Genomic DNA, 19,245 nt, shown 5'->3' with positions numbered 1-19,245 from the left:
ACACACACACACACACACACACACACACACCTTTATACACACACACACACACACACACACACACACACCTTTACACACGAGCTCGGTAGGAACTTCGTTAGCTATTAAGTTCGTCTTCTATCACGAAACACCGTTGAGCACCTGCAACCATTGACACACCAGGTACAAGACTCCCAGAGGTCATTCGAGCTGCCCCATTAGCTTTCTGAAAACTAGTTTCACTTCCACTCGACAGCCATTGACGCTAGCTCACTTCAGTTTAGCATGCAAACATTTCCCGTTACCTTGCGATCCGGAGGAGAGATTTGGTTGGTACGAACGTCAGAATGCGCTCAACCACTTCGGCAACATTGCTGAGTATGTATGCTGCCTTGCTGTCTTGTAAAGAACCGGTAAAGTCTTCATTTTCACCCATGTTTCCCTCTTAAGTCGTGGGCTTTCCAGCACGGCTGCACAGCTACGAACTTTCCCCTTTCACTTCCACCGCTGCCGAGGTGAGACACTGCCCCCCCGCGGCGAGGAGGAGCTGTGACAGTTAAGTTTCCTTTAATATGTTAGTTTACTGTTAAATGTAATAAAAAGGTTCATTTTAAAGACTTATTTGTCTGGTAGTTATACAAGAAAAAGGCTACTGGTGTCTTTTTTGGGCTTATCCGCTTGTGAAATACACTTCACCTTTTAAGCCCTGTAAAAGTTTTTCAAATGAAACAATTCTAGAGGAAAAATAACTAATTTACACAGAGGCAATAACCAAAATGATTAGGAACCACAGCTTTATAATTAATAACATTGGTAAGTGGGCTCAATCACATTTTTCACTGGTGATGAACCTCAACTAACTGGGAGGGTACAGCTCATGTTTTAACAGTGGTATAACACATGTCCTTGTCATTTAAAATGGCACAAGTGGCAACTGTAAAGGTCTTGTGCACTATTTCACATTGCTTAAATTAAGTGACGGTATAGAGAATTTAATGTGCAGCAACAGTAATGACATGTTACATTTTGCCCAACTGTTTCATCAAACGAAACCTTTGTAATAAAGACAGATTTGGAGTATCTTATACTTGATCCAACCATTTATTTATAATCTTTACATTTACAAGATAAAATGGGAGAGACAAATTAAACAAATCAGTTCCTCAAAATTAACAGAAAAGTGAGTACAGTGCACAAACATTTCTTTCACTTTGCTGAATGCAACAGTACATTCAAGCAACTGCACTGAGAATTCCTTCCTTGCCAAACTGTGAGTATACAACATCACTGACACTGAATGGTTATAATACAGAAGAAACAAGGACACACACAAGCAACTTTACAAAAGTACACATAATAAAAGTCCCTTTTTTATAAACTTGGCTTAACTTATGGCTTTGTTCACAATGATTATGTGCAGTATTTTCCCCACAAAAGTGCAAATTCTCCCAACATATACATGTAAACCTATTGAAGATATACAACGGATTTTAACGGACCTCTGATTACAGTGTGTAACGGGAACAGTGTAGTTTAACTGTAGCTCACCGAAGCCGTTTGTGCTACTTTGTGTAGAGCTCCGTCCTTCAGGATGACCAACAGGAGACACACGAGCCCAAGCCCAACATTATATGTAGCAGCTATATATGGGAGCCAGCCATATTCAGAACAGATGAGGCAATGTGGGTAGAGGAACAGAGCTGGGTCAAAAGTTAACCATCTCCATTAGTGTCTGATCCAGCATCTGCTTTACGCTCAAGCTTTCTTCTTTAGCACGTGTGAGTTTATCTGTTAATATAGCATTGCATGGGTTAAAAATCAGACAACAGCGCCAAGATGCACAGAATATAAACAGACAAAGCTCTAGCCCAGGATAACAAACAGTGTTAGACATGTGCTGGATATTATTACAACCTTTTGCATGTGAAAAATGTCACCTCTCCATATCTTTTTCAATGAAATAAGTCAGCATTCATTAAGTACATAACTTCAACTCCAATACTTTGAGCCAATTCACTGTAAATATTACACTAAAGCTATAGACAGGGCTGTAGTCAAGACTGTATGGGTTCAGCAGAAAAGTAGGGCCCTTTGACAATGGTTTTAAATGATGCTCATGACCTGCAGTATCAAGTCCAAACCAGTCAGTCAAAAAAACCTAACCTAAAAAAAAAAACCCAAATTAGAGACTTTATATCTTCCAAATCATCCCTTGGTCATCATAGTGTTAGTGTTGCACTCATTCAAATTGTGCGATGTGTCAAGTTTACTTCAAATCCACTCTGTAAGGTCATTCATTACCAGATCAAAAAACAGTCAAACACTGATGTGTGTCTGTACTGAAATGCTACAGAAATATAAAAATTAAAAAACCACCAACTCCAATTGCAACATGTCAAACCTGCATGAAAACCAAAAAAAACGGGCACTTTGGTTTCAATGTGTACAGGATTATTTTTCTTGGAAAAAACATTTTTTTCTGTTTAACCATCATAATATTACAGGAGGATTCAGGGATGTAGAAGGAATTCTGGACCCCTGCGGCATTTTATGACCCTTCCGCAGCGTTCGGCCACCAGTATCATCACTAGTCTTCAACCCATGAGCAACAGCATTGTGCAGATTGGACTGAGGTGCTACAACCCTGTCGATAACTGAGATAAATATATCAAATCCATTCCATAATGTTTCATAACCTGAGGCCGTCTGAGTTTGTGCATGCATAATGTGAAAATCATACATTTGTATCCCGTTTGTTTAAAGCATTAGTTGGTTTAAGTGTTGTATTATAGACACGGTTGTCTATACTCTTTTTATACCACAGCATTAGACTGCTTTATGCCTGGACATTTGAGTTTCAGAAGAATGAAAGCATACAAGAGTCCGTTCCAGGTTAAGCCTCGTTTAAAGCTACTCTTAGTTCATTTGTCAGAAGACGGTTTTTCTCAAGCTGCTTGTATAGATGGTCTTGACAGTCAGAAAGCAGGTAAGAGAAAAGGGAAAGAGACAGAAAGCAGGTTAGTACAACAGAGAAAGAGTTAGTGCTTCTTTAAAGCTAATCACAAAATACAAGTTGTTGAACTGCCAGCCTCATGAACTAAAGCAATAACTCACTCTATTTGTCATTTCCGAAAAGGTCCTAAAGCTGTTACTAGCTTACTGTCCTGGTTACCCACAGCAACATTAATTACTAATTATTCCTTTAGTTGCTTTTGTACTTACTGTAGATTGTGCTTTTTTTTTCCCCCCAGAGATATTGAGGATAGCCTGGAAGAAGCCTACACATTAAGTGACCAACACGTAATCCAGATTCAGTGCCAGTGACTTTTGGCGGAGGGACTGAGGCTCAGCTGATCATCTGGAAACTGTCGCACCGAAGCACAATACATTTCTAAGAGGTATACTAGTCTGACAATATAACTTTCTCCTTTAAAAAGTACCGTGTAGACACTAAAGATCATTGTTAAGATACTTCAGTGCTTAAATTTAACCTCCCTGGTGATGCAGCAGTCAATCCTATTGGCCACCAAAGTGCGCTCAAGATATCAGGGGTTGGAAACCGTCGATCTAAAGCAAATAACTAGACATGACTGTTATTTTACCGTATTCTTCCAATATAAAAATGGTAAACCGAGAGGACAACTGTTCACTAAATGTGAACACTAGCTTGTTAAAAATAAATAAAATTAACACCCCAAAAGCACCATTATGTCAAGGAAGTCCTCTCAAACAGAAAAAGGAAGAGTGAATGTGAGAGGAGCTTCAGAGTTTATTCAAAAGCTACTCAACAAAAAAATGAAACACATAGAAGACAAAAATCAAAACAAAACAAACAAGAAAAAAGATAACGACAAATGGAAAATGAAGAAACATGGCAGGAGAAAGGGGGAGGGCTGGCAAAGATGGAAACATTTTTATTTTACAGAAAGCAATAGGGCTCAAAAAGGTCTGTAAGAGAGATGAACAAATGGAGGGTGGCAGCGATGGCCCAATGTGCAGGAGTAAAGAAATACAGAGACAGGAGAGACAGAAAGTTGGGCTGCGCTGCACAGGAAAGAGATGGCGCTCAACCAGCTTCTGGAGTGAGGGGTGTAAAGATTTAGCTGTGAAAAAACGAGACAAGAACAAAAATGTTGGAGGGAGATATGAAAAGGAGGAATGCAAGATAAAGAACATGCAGAACCAAGAAGGAAAAGTGCAGAATTGAACCAGAAACCCTAAAGAAAATGAAGCATATGAAGAAATATGGTAGTGTTGCAAGAAACTATAAAGGGGTTAACTAACACTACTGCTAAAGGCTGTTAATAGAAGTTAGGTTTGGGAAATCTAGCCTCAGGAAATAGTTTAAAATACACACCAAACACAATAAGTGCATACAAAAACCAATGTAAGACAAGCAGTGAAAGAGGATCTTTTAAAAAAAATAAAAAAATAAAAAACATCCCACCCATCTATAAATTAGCTGAATAATAAAAAAATAAAAATCACTGCACTCAAACATGCCACAAGAGGGAGCTATTGTACGCATGTAACAGTGGTTAGGGGTGTCGAGATCTAAGACACAAAGTAGAAACAAGCATGTGGTGAATTACATGGAAGTCATGTCGTTGAGGGCGTGGTCCAGCTCCTCGCTGATGGCCTTGTACTTCAGTTTCTGGGCATACAGCTCATCTATTGTGTGGTTATTATTATGAGGTGGCAGTGAAGGATTTGTAATAAAATAAAAAGACAACAGAAAAATAATAGTGTAAGAGAACAGTCAAAAGGAAAATACAAATAGAGAAAAAGCAGGACAAAAATAGGAAGTGCACAGGGAACAGCTGCTGATGTGGTGTCAGATTCCTGAGGAGTCACAGAGAAACTGCCTCACATGTTCCATGACCCTGGCAGGACTGCTTGAGACTGATGTGACCTTGAACAGTCACTACACCAGAATGCCAAACAGCACTACGGTGAGAAATGTTGTTGCCAGCATGAATAATATCACGTTGGCCTCTGAGGATCACCGCTTTGGTTTTTCCCCCCATCCGGTAGACCATTAACAGTGCCGATATTTGTCCTGAGGACTGTTAAACAACCTGCTGACCAGATAAATAACCTCACACCGCACCGGTGTTTACAAAAGGGGCCCTTATTGTCTATTTCACAAGTGTCCCTTTGAGAAATTAGAGAAAACTGTTGTTGGTTTTATGATAGTAGAAGACGACTCCACAAGGAATTCATAGGGCCTAACAAGGTTACTTTTTGAGTTGACTTGTTGAGTAGTAACACACCCCTACAGTTTTTATGAAAAAAATTCCAATGTTTAAAAATCAAGCAGAAAACATTCATACCTTCCAGGTCATCAATGGTCTTCTCAAGCTTGGCGACTGATCTCTCAGCGAACTCAGCACGAGTCTCAGCCTGAGTGGAGTAATGGGCAAACATTAGCAATTCACCTTAAGAGGTTTACATTACTAACCACAGCACTACAGATGATTTAAAGCACTTAAGGGCTGTAATTAAAAAAAACAAAAACATCAGCATACTTAATTCAAATAATTAATGAGTCTACATCCAATATTAGCAGTTACAAAGAAGTCTTTTTCAAATGACTTACTGCTGATCTTTAGTGAACTTTAGTTAACTCACCTCCTTCAGCTTGTCTGTAAGAACCTTGATCTCCTCCTCATACTTGTCCTCCTTCTGTGAGTACTGTGGTTGCAAACAAAGGCTTAAGTTAGGCAAATATACAAGACAATATAATCTACAAGAGTTTAAAACTGGATTATTGGCCATTACTCTTCTTGGTCAGCAATCCTTACCTTCTCTGCCTGGGCCTCCAGAGACTTCAGGTTGTTCTGCACGGTTTTCAGCTCCTCTTCAAGCTCTGAGCATTTGCTATTGATCACAAACAAAAGAAAGAAGTTACAATAGAATTTGAGTTATTTTGAGTTGGGACTTGGAGGAATAGATCGAGGGGAAAGGCAAGGAGGTTCCTACCCCTCAGACAGCTCAGCGCGCTCCTCTGTACGTTCCAGCTCACTCTCAACGATCACCAGCTTACGGGCCACCTGAAGTCACATACAAAGTTTAGTCCAACACTAGTTTAGATTCATCAAAAACAGACAGAATTAAATTCCTTAATGTACCTACTATAATTTAATTATTCATGACTTAGCTGCAATAATAAACTCTGAAAGAATGTGGCCATTGACGTCTGCTGTTACATTAAAGTAAAAGAAAATGCTAAGCTCAAAGTTCAGAATACTGCGAACAGCTGAGAAACTTGCCTCCTCGTATTTTCGATCAGCCTCCTCTGCAATGTGTTTGGCCTCCTTCAGCTGGATCTCCTGCAGCTCCATCTTCTCCTCGTCCTTCATTGCCCTGTTCTCAATAACCTTCATGCCTCTGAGGGACAGAAAACAGTATGGCGGGTAAGTCATTAGAACCAAATGCACAACAGCAGGCCATTATGTTTTCATAATTCCCTCTCATATGACTGATAAGAGATCAGTAGTTTGTCTTTTAAGAGGCCAGGAAATCCCATTCTTATGTGGCTCAAAGTAAAGTTTACCACAAACCACATGGCTCCTATCCTACTGATGTCTCAAATGGGTGAAGATGGTCTGAAATTGGAGGACGACTAGATAGACTTTACTTACTATCTGGATAACATGTCTATATACGTTACAGACACAATGATCCATTATATGATGGTGGGCAACGCTGTGTACATGATGAGCGGTCATGTAGAGAGTGACTATTTTAACAGGATTTAAGTTTCCATCAAAATGCTACAGGTGCCCACTTCCACTATTGATCTAGAGTTATATACCATTAATAATAGAGGAATTTGTTTATCAATGGTGCAAACACAACAACAGTGAATAATTTAAGTTATTATGCAAAATACCATCCATGAAAACTACTTTTCTATCCCCATATTTAAATTTAGTCCACACATTAGTGCAATATGACTTCCAGCCACCAGTGGCAGCACTGAGCACAAAGTTAGGAGTGGTACTCCAAAAGCAGGTATCATGTGCAGTGGGTAGCTTTTCATTTTTGCACACTGTAATTAAGCAGAATCCGGTACCAACACTTGTTTTCCTATTCATCTTAAAAGCATTCAGTGCCAGCATGACCACAGTGCTCCATAAAGTTTGCAACAGCGTGTGCGAGGATTTTCTTCGGTTTTGACCATCAAAAACTTCCTGTCCTAACCCTGCCACCTCACTCTTTATCAGAGAAAAGTATATTTTACCCAAGCAAATAATATGAGGTGATGGTGAACTAAAACCAAACAAAATGTCCAGGTTCCACATAAATAAAGAGAGCAACTGTGATGTTTTTCTGTAACACCAAGGACTAACAGAGGAACTTTTCAGTTGATTGTGTTTGGGTCCATCTTCTGGGTGCAGGGTACCCACCTCTCACTCTCATCAGCAGCCTTCTCGGCCTCCTCCAGCTTGGTCAGGGCTGTGGCCAGACGCTCCTGAGCACGATCCAACTCCTCCTCAACCAGCTGGATACGTCTGTTCAGGGAAGCTACATCACCCTCAGCCTAGGAGAGCACAACACCACAGTCATATAGAGTCAAATCATGTTTTATCTGTACAGCCTAAAAGAATATAGTGTGATTCAATTAGGTCTCGCAGGCTTACAGCATCCAACCATCCCACCTCTCCTAGGACAGCTTGGGCTGGGCCACGAACACGCCCAAAGGAGGGATGGGTATGTCTCCTCTATTAAGGCACATTTTGAACCTAACACAAGTTAGCAGTACATTAAGAAAATGCTAGACTAATTTATCCAGCCTTCCTTGCCTTTTTCCCCAGTCAACCCTGCATTTTTATGTCTCACAGTGACTCAGTGCTATTGTCCCATAAACAAATTACAGACAAAACATGGCTACAATTTAGTATTTGAGGGGTATTTGCTCCTACAAGCTATTGGCCTGTGGGAGTCTTACACAGTCGGGGATTTGATCCCAGAGGAGCTGTGGTGCTGCTGCAGCATTAGCCTACTTGTTACAGGGCTGTTTGTTTATTGTGGAGGTGCCGGGTGGTGTCCTTTCATCCACCCAGCGTTGTCTCACATCCCACACCGGGCTAATTTCAAACTACCGGATACCTGACTGTATCTGAGCATAAACCGTCGCTGTTTGGGCCTAGCAACCATGCTTTTTGACCAGATTTACGCCTAATGCCGTCGACAGTCTGGGGACTAATTGCCTTAGCTAAGTAATTAGCAGCGGCTTACTGCTTCCCTCGCACTCCTCTCCTGGTTCAGTTCCCGCTGTAGTAACGCTGCCCGGTCCTCCGCCGCATCGGCCTGCTCCTGCAACGACTTGATTTTCTTCTTCACAGCTTCCAGAGAGCTTCCACCGGCCATTGTTGCTATTTTTGACTCAGCTAAGGTAGTTGTTTTATCCTCAGCTCTGTGCGGGCTGCTTCAGCACAGACACACACACACTTGGGGATGCGGCGCGTTTGATCCCTGCCCCCACCGCCCTTAATCAACCGCTGATGAGGATTGGGATGTGCCATCAACCCCGGAAGTAGCAGATTTTTAGCCACTAATGATACAATGAATCAAATGAATTAAAAAATGTATATACATATGAATTGTGCCGATTTCCAGTGTTGTTTCTAATTCACTTACTCTTAATTTTTTTAATACTTTTTCTCAGTTAAACAACTATCTTATTCATGAGCTGTTTCAAGTGCATCCCCTACTGGTAAATTGAACTAACCCTATCAAACTCCGAGCTCCCAGCATTAGACACTGATTCAGCTCTGAGCTATCCACAACCAGGCGTAAGTTACTATTGTGTGCACAAAGATATTATTTCATGCTGACACTGCTGCCTGCAGACACTTTATCCACCACCCTATTGCATTGCTTAAGTGCATTTTCTTTGTGTTTTATTTATTTATTTATTGCAACTTGATTATGTCCTGATTTTATTTGTGATTTCATATGATTCAACAAGGCACTCTTACACTTGCAATGTCTATGGTGTGGTGTATCTGAATGTTTTTGTTTTTGTATTTTTTTTCGTTTTCCTGTAAATCAATCCATAAAGTCCACCTGTCATCTTGTGTTATTTTAATAATATTGTTGTTGTTGTTGAGTGGTTGTTGTTGACCCCGTTGTTGCTGATTGCGACTGACTGATTGTGTGAATCATTTGGGTGTGATTGTAGTAATTGGTGTAACATTAAACTCAGTCAATAAACTGGTAATTCCATCAGGGTTGGATGTAACTGCCAACTGAAACCAGAACAACCACAAATGTGTTAAGGATTTTACTGGCCAAAATATGCTTGTAAAAAGCCCGACTGAAACCCTACACTGGCCCTCAGATTTGTCCAAATGGCTGTGGAATGCCCTGGTAAGCCAGTGGGCTGTGACCTTACCATATACAGCATAAGAGCTAAATTTAACTATCCATATTTTATTCTATTTTATTCTAGCCCATAGGCCTCTTATAATTTATTATTGCATAATAATCATTAGAGTTAATTGGTATGGGGGCTGGTAATCTTAGTATTCTCAGGGGAACCACAGGGGTGGTTCGAGGTCAAACCATCAGGCAATGGGTGGCCCACTGGGGCCTCGCCACCAGTCAGTGGTGCTGTCAGCCTAAACTCACATCTGTGGCTTTCTTCTCAGCAAGCTCCAGTTTCTCCTGGGCATCCTTCAGGGCTTCAGAGTACTTGTCCAACTCATCCTCAGTTGCCTTCAGCTTCTTCTGTAGTGCTACCAGGTCATCCTCAAGCTTGGATACAGAGAAACATAAGATTTACTAACAAGAAGAAGGCATATATCACTACTCTCAGACTCACAACACACTCTTAGTGGCTCTTTCTAAGGTGTGAAAATAATACATGTTTTAACTACATAATAGACTGTATATCAACCATTTAAAAATACAATTACCCTAGGCTATTAGAATAGGCCTATTGTTAGACATTATAGCTAAATCATAAGGATTTAATGTAATAAATCATGTAAAATGTTCCCAACTGTTGTCAACGCCATGCAGCCCAAAAAAGAAGTAAAATAGCGCAAAAAGCAAAGATATTATGATTTTAAAAAGTTAATTTAATCCTATGAAGACATACACATTAATCCTCAGTCATTGGACACTGGGAATGCAGGGACAGTGCAGCGCAAGGCGCACGGTGCCATTGGCACCGGTGCGTAAAAGCACCAGAGCGGGTTTCACACTGGATGCCGACCTGTTTGCTCCTGTCCTCAGATGCCTTCTTGTCTGACTCTGCCTGCTCAGCTCTGTCCAAGGCGTTCTCCTTGTCGAGCTTGAGCATCTGCATCTTCTTCTTGATGGCATCCATGGCTGCTTAGTGTCGGGGGTATCCGCGCAAAGCAAAAACAAAAGACACTGAATGAAAGGATCGGAGCGTCTGTACCACACTGAACGCCAAGCTGGAGTGCGAGCTCGCCTGGGTTGTAGTGAGTCAAATATGTAGTTTGGCTGGGCAGTTACTGGATACCCAATACCTTTTTGGAAACAACTGCAGCTGTTTGCCAATGCGGGACCTGTTTTTTTTACTGGATGTCTTCAGTGATTCGCTCTTCCAAGACATTTGACCACGTCTATGACTAAACTTGGGATATGGGCGTCAGGAAGACACTGCCCCTTCACACCAAGACGTCCACTCCTATTACTAACACCCTCCAAGTGACAGGCAGGAAGTAGAGTGTCAAAAGGTAGTAGCTCTTCTGAGGGGTTTTATTTGGAAAAAAACATGCCGATAATAATGACCTCATTATCACGCATTTTATATTAACTCTCTGGGTAATATAGTCACTTGTGAGATGAGGTAAATGAGGAATAATCTGATCTTTGTCTTATAAATATTTTATACTTTTTCATCTGACTGTGCCAAAATAAAGGATATCAGACACTCTTTAATGAATCATTTACAAATATCAACATTCCAAGAGAGACTGGTACCAGAATGAATTGTAATTGCAGTCAATGCATCAGAGCTATTCATACAAAACAAATCTATCTGATTAAATAAGCCCCTGTGAAAGTTCTTCCCTCTCTGTGGGGTGTCATATTAGCCAGTATGGCTTGTTTGTCTTCCAGGGATCATTTTACCAGCTCCCTCACAGCATAGTTCAACATCCTCGCAGCAATCAGATAGGCTTTGCCCTCTGCCGAGGTATATCATCAAGCTTGTCCAATTCCTCTCTCAGCTAATACATGCCTGAGAGTTATATCTCAGATGGGCCGCAGTGGATGGGGTGGCGTGCACAGTGAAAGATACAGAAGCTTTGGCATTTCAACAGCCCCCCTCACAGCGCCTCTGTGATAGTTCACAGGGCCACTGGCACAGCCGCAGCTGTCACACACAACCTGTGGTCAGGACTGTTTGAGTAATAATAGTTTACTGTCGGCTACAGTAATTACTATTTTGTGCATGTTAGGGAAATTGGACCTTGGAAATAAGAATCTCTCTCCCAATATTGCTAAATATAAGTTAATGGGTGACATTTATATTGTAGTAAAAGGTTAGATACAGTATTTACAGTACTGTTATGAAATACTATACCAACAGCACTGCCTTCTGGTCCACAAGGCATAACAACCCCCGCTGAAAGTATTGTGGTATTCTCTAAGGTGACTTAGGTGACATTCTCCCTTTCTTCCCCTTTCCCTACTATTCTGTTTGTGTTTTGTTGAGTGAATATTTTTGGGACCTTACTGTTCAGAGAGCACCTGTTTGACTTTGTCCATGACCCCCAAAGCCACTCTCACCCTTACTGGGCTTGACTTTTAGCAAAGGAGCATTCACTTTCTTTCAAATCATTCACTTTTTTTGGTTCCTTTGTAAACAGAATTGGGGGGAAAACAGCCTAAATGATACATAATATCAAAAACACATCATTCTATCTTCACTTCTTAAGTATTGATTAATCATACACAGCACTGGATAAATCTTGACAAATAATGATAGTCCTACATGGAACAATGTCGGACTGGATTATTCAACGTGTTGGTCTCCAAGTTTTTGTAGCTAAATTTGGACTTGTTTTGAGAATATTTTTCTAATTATTTTTACATTACATTTTGCATTAAATCATTTGTCCCTTTTACTTTCTCTTTGATGGTCTGATATCCTTCCTGTGGAGCTTTTTTTTAAGGCAGTCAGCTGTCACTGTGTTGTCATCCCACCATGTGTTTTGTGGACTGTTAAGCAGCCAGTCAGGCATGCCAGTCATATATAGAGATCAGAGAGGCTCATGGCGAAATCCATGTCACTCTAGCACCCTGGAAAGATAGAGAGACAGACATCACCACCTTGTACCTGTCCAACAATTAATGATTTAGTCAGATTAAGGGTTTTGAGTCAGGGATCTGCAAGTCATTCTAAAACTTGTGCCTAGAGTTCTTTATAGTGCAGGCAGAGGTCTTTTTACCATGAACTCTTACTTTTGAATATAAAATGTTTTATATTCTCTTCCAAGGGCAATTATACAGGGAGGAAGAAGTGGTCGTCCTCATGATTCTTTGGAGCCTTTTATCATGTTTTGTTTAAACTAATGTTAGGGAGCTTGCCACTCCACAACCTAAAGTCTGCTTAAAATGTACACCCTAACTGATCATTTCCAGACTTGAGTAAATGTTCCAAAACTTATTTCTCAAATATTATCGGATAAATCAGTTTTCAATCGATTTCTTCTCATTGTTGCATATCATAACCATTATTTCTTCTGTAGTGCTCTGCGGAAATCAATGGTTTATTTCTAGACAAAACGTCTGTCTTTTAATTGGTCTGTTCACCAGGAACAAGTTTCACCATGAGTCAGATTTATGCTGACAGGTGTGATAATTTAAACAACCCTCAGTGTTCCCAGAATTCCCATCATGCAGAAAAATATGTGACCCTGTAACAATGGTGTTATGGCCTTTTGAAGAGCTACATGTGAAGTTTAAAGACCTGTGAAATTTGATTTCATTAGGTGACCATTGTCTGTTGATGCTATGTATGCATCACTGATTTATTGTTGTGAAGAACTCCCAAATCTAAACACAGACTCTTTGTTTCTGTGGTGCATCACAGCTCAGTATAGTTTCTCTTCTGTAGTTGAGTGACTGAATTTTACAACTAGCAGAACAAAAAAGCATAGTTTAGTCAAACTTTGCTGCTACAATGTCAGACCACAAATAAAAGCCCAGAGTTGTTTGAAATGTTCATTGTAGATGTGTTGAGGCAGCTGAGTGAGCAGCTCCCAGACACAAATGGTAGTATGGTGATGATTTCATTGTTAATGTCTAGACTGGAATTTCTCACATCCTCCTCAATAATTAAATGTATTAAGGAGGAGTAATGTTGATGTTCCGCCCACTCCTTCTGAGTCAAAAGTTATCTCTTGCTGTGATTCAACCTAATTAGGCTCATCGTAACGGTTTAGATGGGCATAGCTCATGTGTGAGGTCATGTAAAAATATCAGTGTGATGAGTGTTTGTTACAGCATGTCATTGGTGTGTTATTTTCCATCCATCCAAGGAGTAACGGCCAACAACCTAATGTGACGCTGATCTTTTTATTGAAAAGTAAATGTGAAAAATTAAGCACTGACTGCAGGTCACAGTGGTTGAGAGGAAAGAATCAAGAAACAGTTTGTGCCTGTGGCGCCCACAAGTCAGGACAGGTAATCTTATATTGAATACAACTGTCTCCAGTGGATGAAGCCTCTAACCTTGCTATGTAGCATGCTGCAGTCATCAGTAACCGTACCCGCTTTCTGACGTTTATTATAATTAGATTTAGGGCATAAAAATAATGGATGAGCTGTCTTCTATCAGCTGCTTGTCCACATTAAATTCAATGCCCTCGTCCTTTTAGCCAGGATTCTTGTTGGCTCCCCCTCAGCCAAGCCAGTGAAGCAAGGCCTCTTGTTACAAGTGTGATCCAACAGCAACTGGAAATTAGTAAATGAGATTTAGGTTTCTGTCGCAGAAAAGTGTTCTCAGTTGTAGCCTGAAGAGCTAACTTTTAGGGAATATAGCAGAAAAGAAGGATTTCAGCTTTAAAAGCAGCGCCGGGAGCAGCTGTGAAACTGTAATTGACATTGCCGCCTCAAATTTTAGTGGCAGACAAATTTAGCACGGGTCTCAGTTTATAGCATGGACTCAATATAGCTTTAGGTTTAGTGCTGACTCAGAAATGCCATCTTGTCCTGACACAAAACTGACGGACACTTACAGAGACCTTGCCAGGACTCACCTCTCTGCTATTCATTGGGGCTGGAGAACTCGTAGTGGAGTTCTGCATCCTGTCAGTACTGCTGCTGAGACATTGAGAGGATGCAAAAAAAAACACACGCATGGAGAGTTTGATGTAGCATCTTTTGACTTATTCAGTCAACTGTTGCATTTATACTTTCTGTAAATTTGTCTTGCCAATATAATGGTCATCTCCAAACCACCAGGAATAAAATCCTGGTGGGGACCTGAATCATTATAGGTCTGGGTACTAAAACTCAATACAACCAAAATGTGTGTCTTGCATTGAGGACTGTAATCTGGCAAGTGCAGAAAGTTGGTTTTGTTTGACATTTAATCAGATTTTTGATTCTCTCTGATTGAAATTTTCTTACTAGGGCAGACAGATATATTTTGTTAAATAAGAAAAAAGGTTCAACAAGGTTCATATTCCCCGAAATCAGGCATTGTATCGGCACCAACATTGATACCCAGCCCTATTCTTCATTTTCTGTTTGCCTAAAATAGTCAAAATAAAGCAGGCCAATATCAACTCAGAACAAACTGGAATCTACCTATAAACTGAAGTAATTGTAGAACACCCCCCCAAGAGGCTAAAACCCCACACGTTTACACAGAAAACTCTGAGGACATGACCTCAGTGTCCTCAATTTTAGCCATTGCCTGGATGTAGTTACAGATATTTGAGCTTGTGAGGGATGTGAGTCAGGTTGTGTGCTTCATAAGATGTTTAAGCTGAATCAAGCGTGCGTCTTTTTTTCTCTCTTTTTGTAAGTATAAAGGTGTATTTAACTCTAACTGCTCTTGAGACTTAGGATGCAAAGATTGAGTTATTTATTTAATTTCCAATGCTCAAGCTTAATTCAGAAATGTTCATCAAACCCAGCTGTGTGTTAATTTTTCCAATGAGGCAACCAAAGGTAGCATATTTACAAATTTACAAAACTAAGCAGATAAATTAATGAATCATTAAAACTGATGTTTTTTCACATTATAATCCTTAAGAAAAAACATCCACTCCTAACTCATTAAAAAAAAAAAAATCTAAAATTCTTAATTTAATTAATAATTAATTCCTGAAGTTTTTCTGCTGGAGACAAGATGTCTCCTGCTCCATTTTCAGTGACACCTACAAGTTTCTACATCACACTTGAATTAAATTGAATTGACGTAACTATTTGTGATGTCACAAATCATGATCGTAGACCCCGCCCCTTCAAATCAGATTTTCAATTAGCAGAGATTTCAATTCAGAATTATGAACGTGAAAACATCCTTCTAGTGTCAAACTGTGTATACATCATTGAAGCTCAAACATTTAACTGTAGGAATAAAAAGAAGAAAATGTTTGAGTGGGGGGAGACAATTTCTGTTGCTCCTTGAACACAGACAATTAAGTTTAGTGCAAGAGAGTGGTTGCCCCTGAAATATTGCAGTCAGGAATTTGCATTTGACCAATGAAATTCTGTTTACCTTCATGAGCTCAAATATCTCAAACTAAAAGACGTCAAAGATGATACTGGCAAAATGGGGGAGGCCTATTAAAACAAAGCCACATAATGCAGGTCTCAAATATGAAAAGAAATGTACGTTCATAAACCTGAAAGTGAGAAATGATGACAAATCATACCCACTGTAAACTGCAAAAATTTCAGTCTTTGCTCTCCAAACTACAAAAGGAAATTTGACACCCAAAGTTACATTGAAATGCTTTATTTTCAGTGAATACAAAAAATAGTTTTATTGAGGCCAGATAAATATCTTTTATATTGTATGTTATCACTTATCTTTATTGTAGTAACTTCATAATTGTATTTCTGTTAGGGAGGAAAACCATACAGAACACTTCAATTTACTCCACATCATTGAAATGTGTCACAACATCTTAATGGTGACAGATATATCGAAATGTTCTCATCACATGTATCTTTCGTAGAGGCTTAAAAGCACAACAAAAAAAAAAAAGCCCATTCATACAATTTCAGTGACTTCTTAACATACAATAAAGCAGTTGACAGACCCAAATATCCAGTCTGTTGTAGTTTAGAAGCACTGTGGTACATGCCTATGGAATGCCATACAAAAATGTGTTCATATATATATATATATATATATATAATATATATATAATATACATACTTGTATATATACTGATGGTACATTTTAAACAGCAACACATTTTTTTGACTGGCGTACAGTTCCTCCGTCATCCCCAAAAGGCCTTACATGTGGCAGAGAGTGAAAAAAAAAAAAAAAAATTAAGTACTTCGAGGAACAGTATGTTAACAAGTGGGACAACAAATGATAGAAAACCCACCGACACGAACCTACATTGTCATCCAGTACCTTCTATTGACCGATGAGGTGAAGCTGTCACTCAAGCAGACCAGACACTGTATGGGCTACGGACTAAGGCACTAATAATAACACTACAGACTGGACTGATGAGCAATGAACCCTCCCGCCCTCCCACGCTCACACATAAAATACAATGCCAGAAAACGCCTCTGAAGACCCAACTGTTAAACAAACTAAAAAGTGATGGTCTGTCTATAGCTATTTGCGATACTGTCTGTATGTGGAGGTCATAATCCCTCAGTGTGTCCTTAAAACTCTGTTGCTGTACTAAGAGATGCATCTGAAGCACAAAGCCATGCATTTTCACAGCAGGACCTAATCTTACAATATACTGTAGTTTAATATTGAAACAGTCAATATAGTAAGACAAGGGAACCAAACACACTACAATCAAACTCGGTAAACAAAAAGGTTCCTCTATTGCAGCAAATAGTATATTCAGTAAAGTTGCACAGAGCACCCTTAAATTCAGAGACTGATGAAGAAAATACATTAACTGCAGTTACGTTGCAGTCACTTCACTTTCAATTCACTTATTTTAACATCAGTACTTGTTGTGTTTTATTTGTTAGAATTAGCTTATTGCTAAGTTGTTTCAAGAATGTGAACTTTGTTGCTTCCTTAATTTACAGAATTGGACGTGAACTGACTCAAATCAAGTCCCTGGCAGTGATTGAGTAATGCTGGAAAAATTACTATAATCAGTCTCTAACACTGAAAGGGCAAAAGTAAATCTGCAGAGAGTAGTAACCATCACACAAAGCACAGAAGGTGTGCTGCACGGATTCAAGAGGTCTGAGGTGTTTCAAGGTATGCAAGATGTTGTAGTCAATCAACCTGCCTAATTATTCTAACCACATATTGTATACAATATCATCTCCTATACAAGTTTGCACGGTGTAAGGGAAACCAATGCTGCCCCCTGAAGCACCATCAATGTTATTGCATCATGATCAAATTATCTTATACTGTACGTATGTCTCAATACTTGAAACGATAAGGAATAAAAATATGTCTGAAGGATTGGGGAGGATGTCTGATTGAAAGCCACCACAGGCTCTGCTAAGCGGTGGTAAAGACTATTTCTGCCACGCAAAAGACGTCTTTATGCTAAAAATACTTGTGAGTAATAAATATTCCCTCTATGGTAATGTGTCGTCCCGTGTAGAGAAGCATTCACATGGTAACATAATGAAAAACATTTCTACTTGAGTCATAGCGGATGCATACAATGACACCTATATTCAAGGGCTTAGACAAACATGTATAATTTGTTGCATCTTTAAAAGACACGTAGAGCCCATTAACATCAGCATTAAAAAAAAAGAAAAGAAAGAAAGCAAAGACGCTTATATCGCTGTCTACTTTAAGGGAACATTCCCAAAAACAACTGTCCATTATTTAACTTTACAGAATGGTCCGAGAAACACCAATATGCAAAAACCCTACCTTCCTTCATATAAAGGTGGTCACTGAATTAAAGACATGCCAGATAATTTGAACAGATATTAAAAACGTGTCAAATTGTAGAATTAAGGCCAACATTTGTACAAATATCAGAGTTCTGAGCTGAAATCTTTTTGCGACGCTGCAGTTAAATGGCTGGATCACATGAACAGCAATACAATCAATTCTTCAATGAAGTGTCTGAACTAGAGTTGTATATAACATGAGTTTGTAAAACAAAAAAAAGGAAAAAGAAACTGTAGCTTATGGGCAAACATTAGAGCATATGAGCTGTGCCATTTGTCCCAGGCACGTCACATTCTGGTCAAAGTAGTTATGTTATACATGAGGACAAAAAGCAGTTCTTCAGTCGATTCACCACAATCTTTGTTGTTTTCAGGAAGTAGTATTCCACACAGTAGTATTTCAAACTTGCTAGTAGTTGACTTTAGTATCTTTCAATGTCACATGGACTGCAGACTTTTACTTACTGGTTTGTTAAATCAGTCACTACATATCTGAAGTCCATGTAGACCACATACCTGTTCAAGTGTGCCATTTAAAAAAGGACAGAAATTCACACACAAACTCACACACAAACACAGATGTGCTCTTCACACTGTTTCAAGCGTATGCAGCAGTGATGGCGAGTTTGAATTATTAGTTGTTGTCCTCTCGTAGTTCGCTGGGCAGGAACTTGTACTGTTGCTGTCTGATCTGAGCCAGTTTTTTCCTGGCTTCCTCCAGCTCTCGCTCCTTTCTCAGCATCTCCTCCTGGGCTGCAATGATCTAAACAGACGAAAACATTTTACATTTAAAACCTGCGGAAAACGTAAAAGGCCCTCTCTAGAACCCGTGTTTGGTTTGTATGTTCTGGGCTACTGTAGAAACATGGCAGACTCTGAAGAGGACCCACTCCCACTGTAGATAAAAACATCTCATTCTAAGGTAAGGAGAACACTTATTGTCAGGTGAGTATACACTAATGAAAACATACCTATGACTATACCATTTCTGCCAATAGAGCCTCCTAAATGTTATACAGTGGACCTTTAAAATACGTTTTGAGAGAGGGATGTATCTGTGTGTGTGTAGATATACTATGATTCAATTCCTACATTTTCTCAAGTACAAGTACAATATTTGTATTGGATGAAGCAGAAATAATATATTTTATGAGAATGTTGAGAATGTGAACAGACAAGAGGAGGTTT

At 39.6% G+C, this 19,245-nt stretch overlaps 3 protein-coding genes across 8 annotated transcripts in view; all 3 read right to left on the bottom strand.

The window, feature by feature from the left end:
- Window positions 1-478, bottom strand: part of fbxo22 (F-box protein 22) — a 6,876-nt gene extending 6,398 nt beyond the window's left edge. Inside the window, exon 1 of the mRNA XM_035652261.1 lies at window positions 285-478. Within this exon, the coding sequence (XP_035508154.1) occupies window positions 285-415 (131 nt within the window). The 5' untranslated portion in view covers window positions 416-478. The remainder of the gene's footprint in view (window positions 1-284) is intronic.
- A 586-nt stretch (window positions 479-1,064) lies between these two features.
- tpma (alpha-tropomyosin) lies at window positions 1,065-10,447 on the bottom strand. Of its 6 annotated transcripts, XM_035652356.1 has the most exons (10): window positions 10,208-10,436; window positions 9,619-9,744; window positions 7,392-7,525; window positions 6,252-6,369; window positions 5,962-6,032; window positions 5,784-5,859; window positions 5,611-5,673; window positions 5,313-5,382; window positions 4,572-4,650; window positions 3,736-4,082 (listed from the first exon to the last, which is right to left on the bottom strand). In XM_035652356.1, exons 1-10 carry the CDS (start codon window positions 10,319-10,321, stop codon window positions 4,079-4,081), a joined length of 855 nt encoding a protein of 284 aa, XP_035508249.1. In that variant the 5' UTR covers window positions 10,322-10,436; the 3' UTR covers window positions 3,736-4,078. The 6 variants fall into 6 exon arrangements, with proteins under 6 accessions (XP_035508252.1, XP_035508253.1, XP_035508251.1 ...); XM_035652359.1 differs by lacking the exons at window positions 3,736-4,082; window positions 4,572-4,650 and adding an exon at window positions 1,065-1,767 and having other exon boundaries at window positions 10,208-10,443; XM_035652358.1 differs by lacking the exon at window positions 4,572-4,650 and having other exon boundaries at window positions 3,725-4,082; window positions 10,208-10,447.
- Window positions 10,448-17,056: 6,609 nt separating this feature from the next.
- tln2a (talin 2a) overlaps window positions 17,057-19,245 on the bottom strand; it is a gene marked incomplete in the record, with an annotated part of 85,520 nt that continues 83,331 nt past the window's right edge. The window contains 1 exon segment of the mRNA XM_035682386.1: window positions 17,057-18,820. Coding sequence (XP_035538279.1) covers window positions 18,692-18,820 — 129 coding nt within the window.

The sequence above is a fragment of the Morone saxatilis genome, unplaced genomic scaffold, assembly GCF_004916995.1.
Source record: "Morone saxatilis isolate NCDOM2014 unplaced genomic scaffold, NCSU_SB_2.0 Contig11, whole genome shotgun sequence".
Classification (NCBI taxonomy): domain Eukaryota; kingdom Metazoa; phylum Chordata; class Actinopteri; family Moronidae; genus Morone; species Morone saxatilis.
This window is presented reverse-complemented; position numbering and strand designations above follow the sequence as displayed.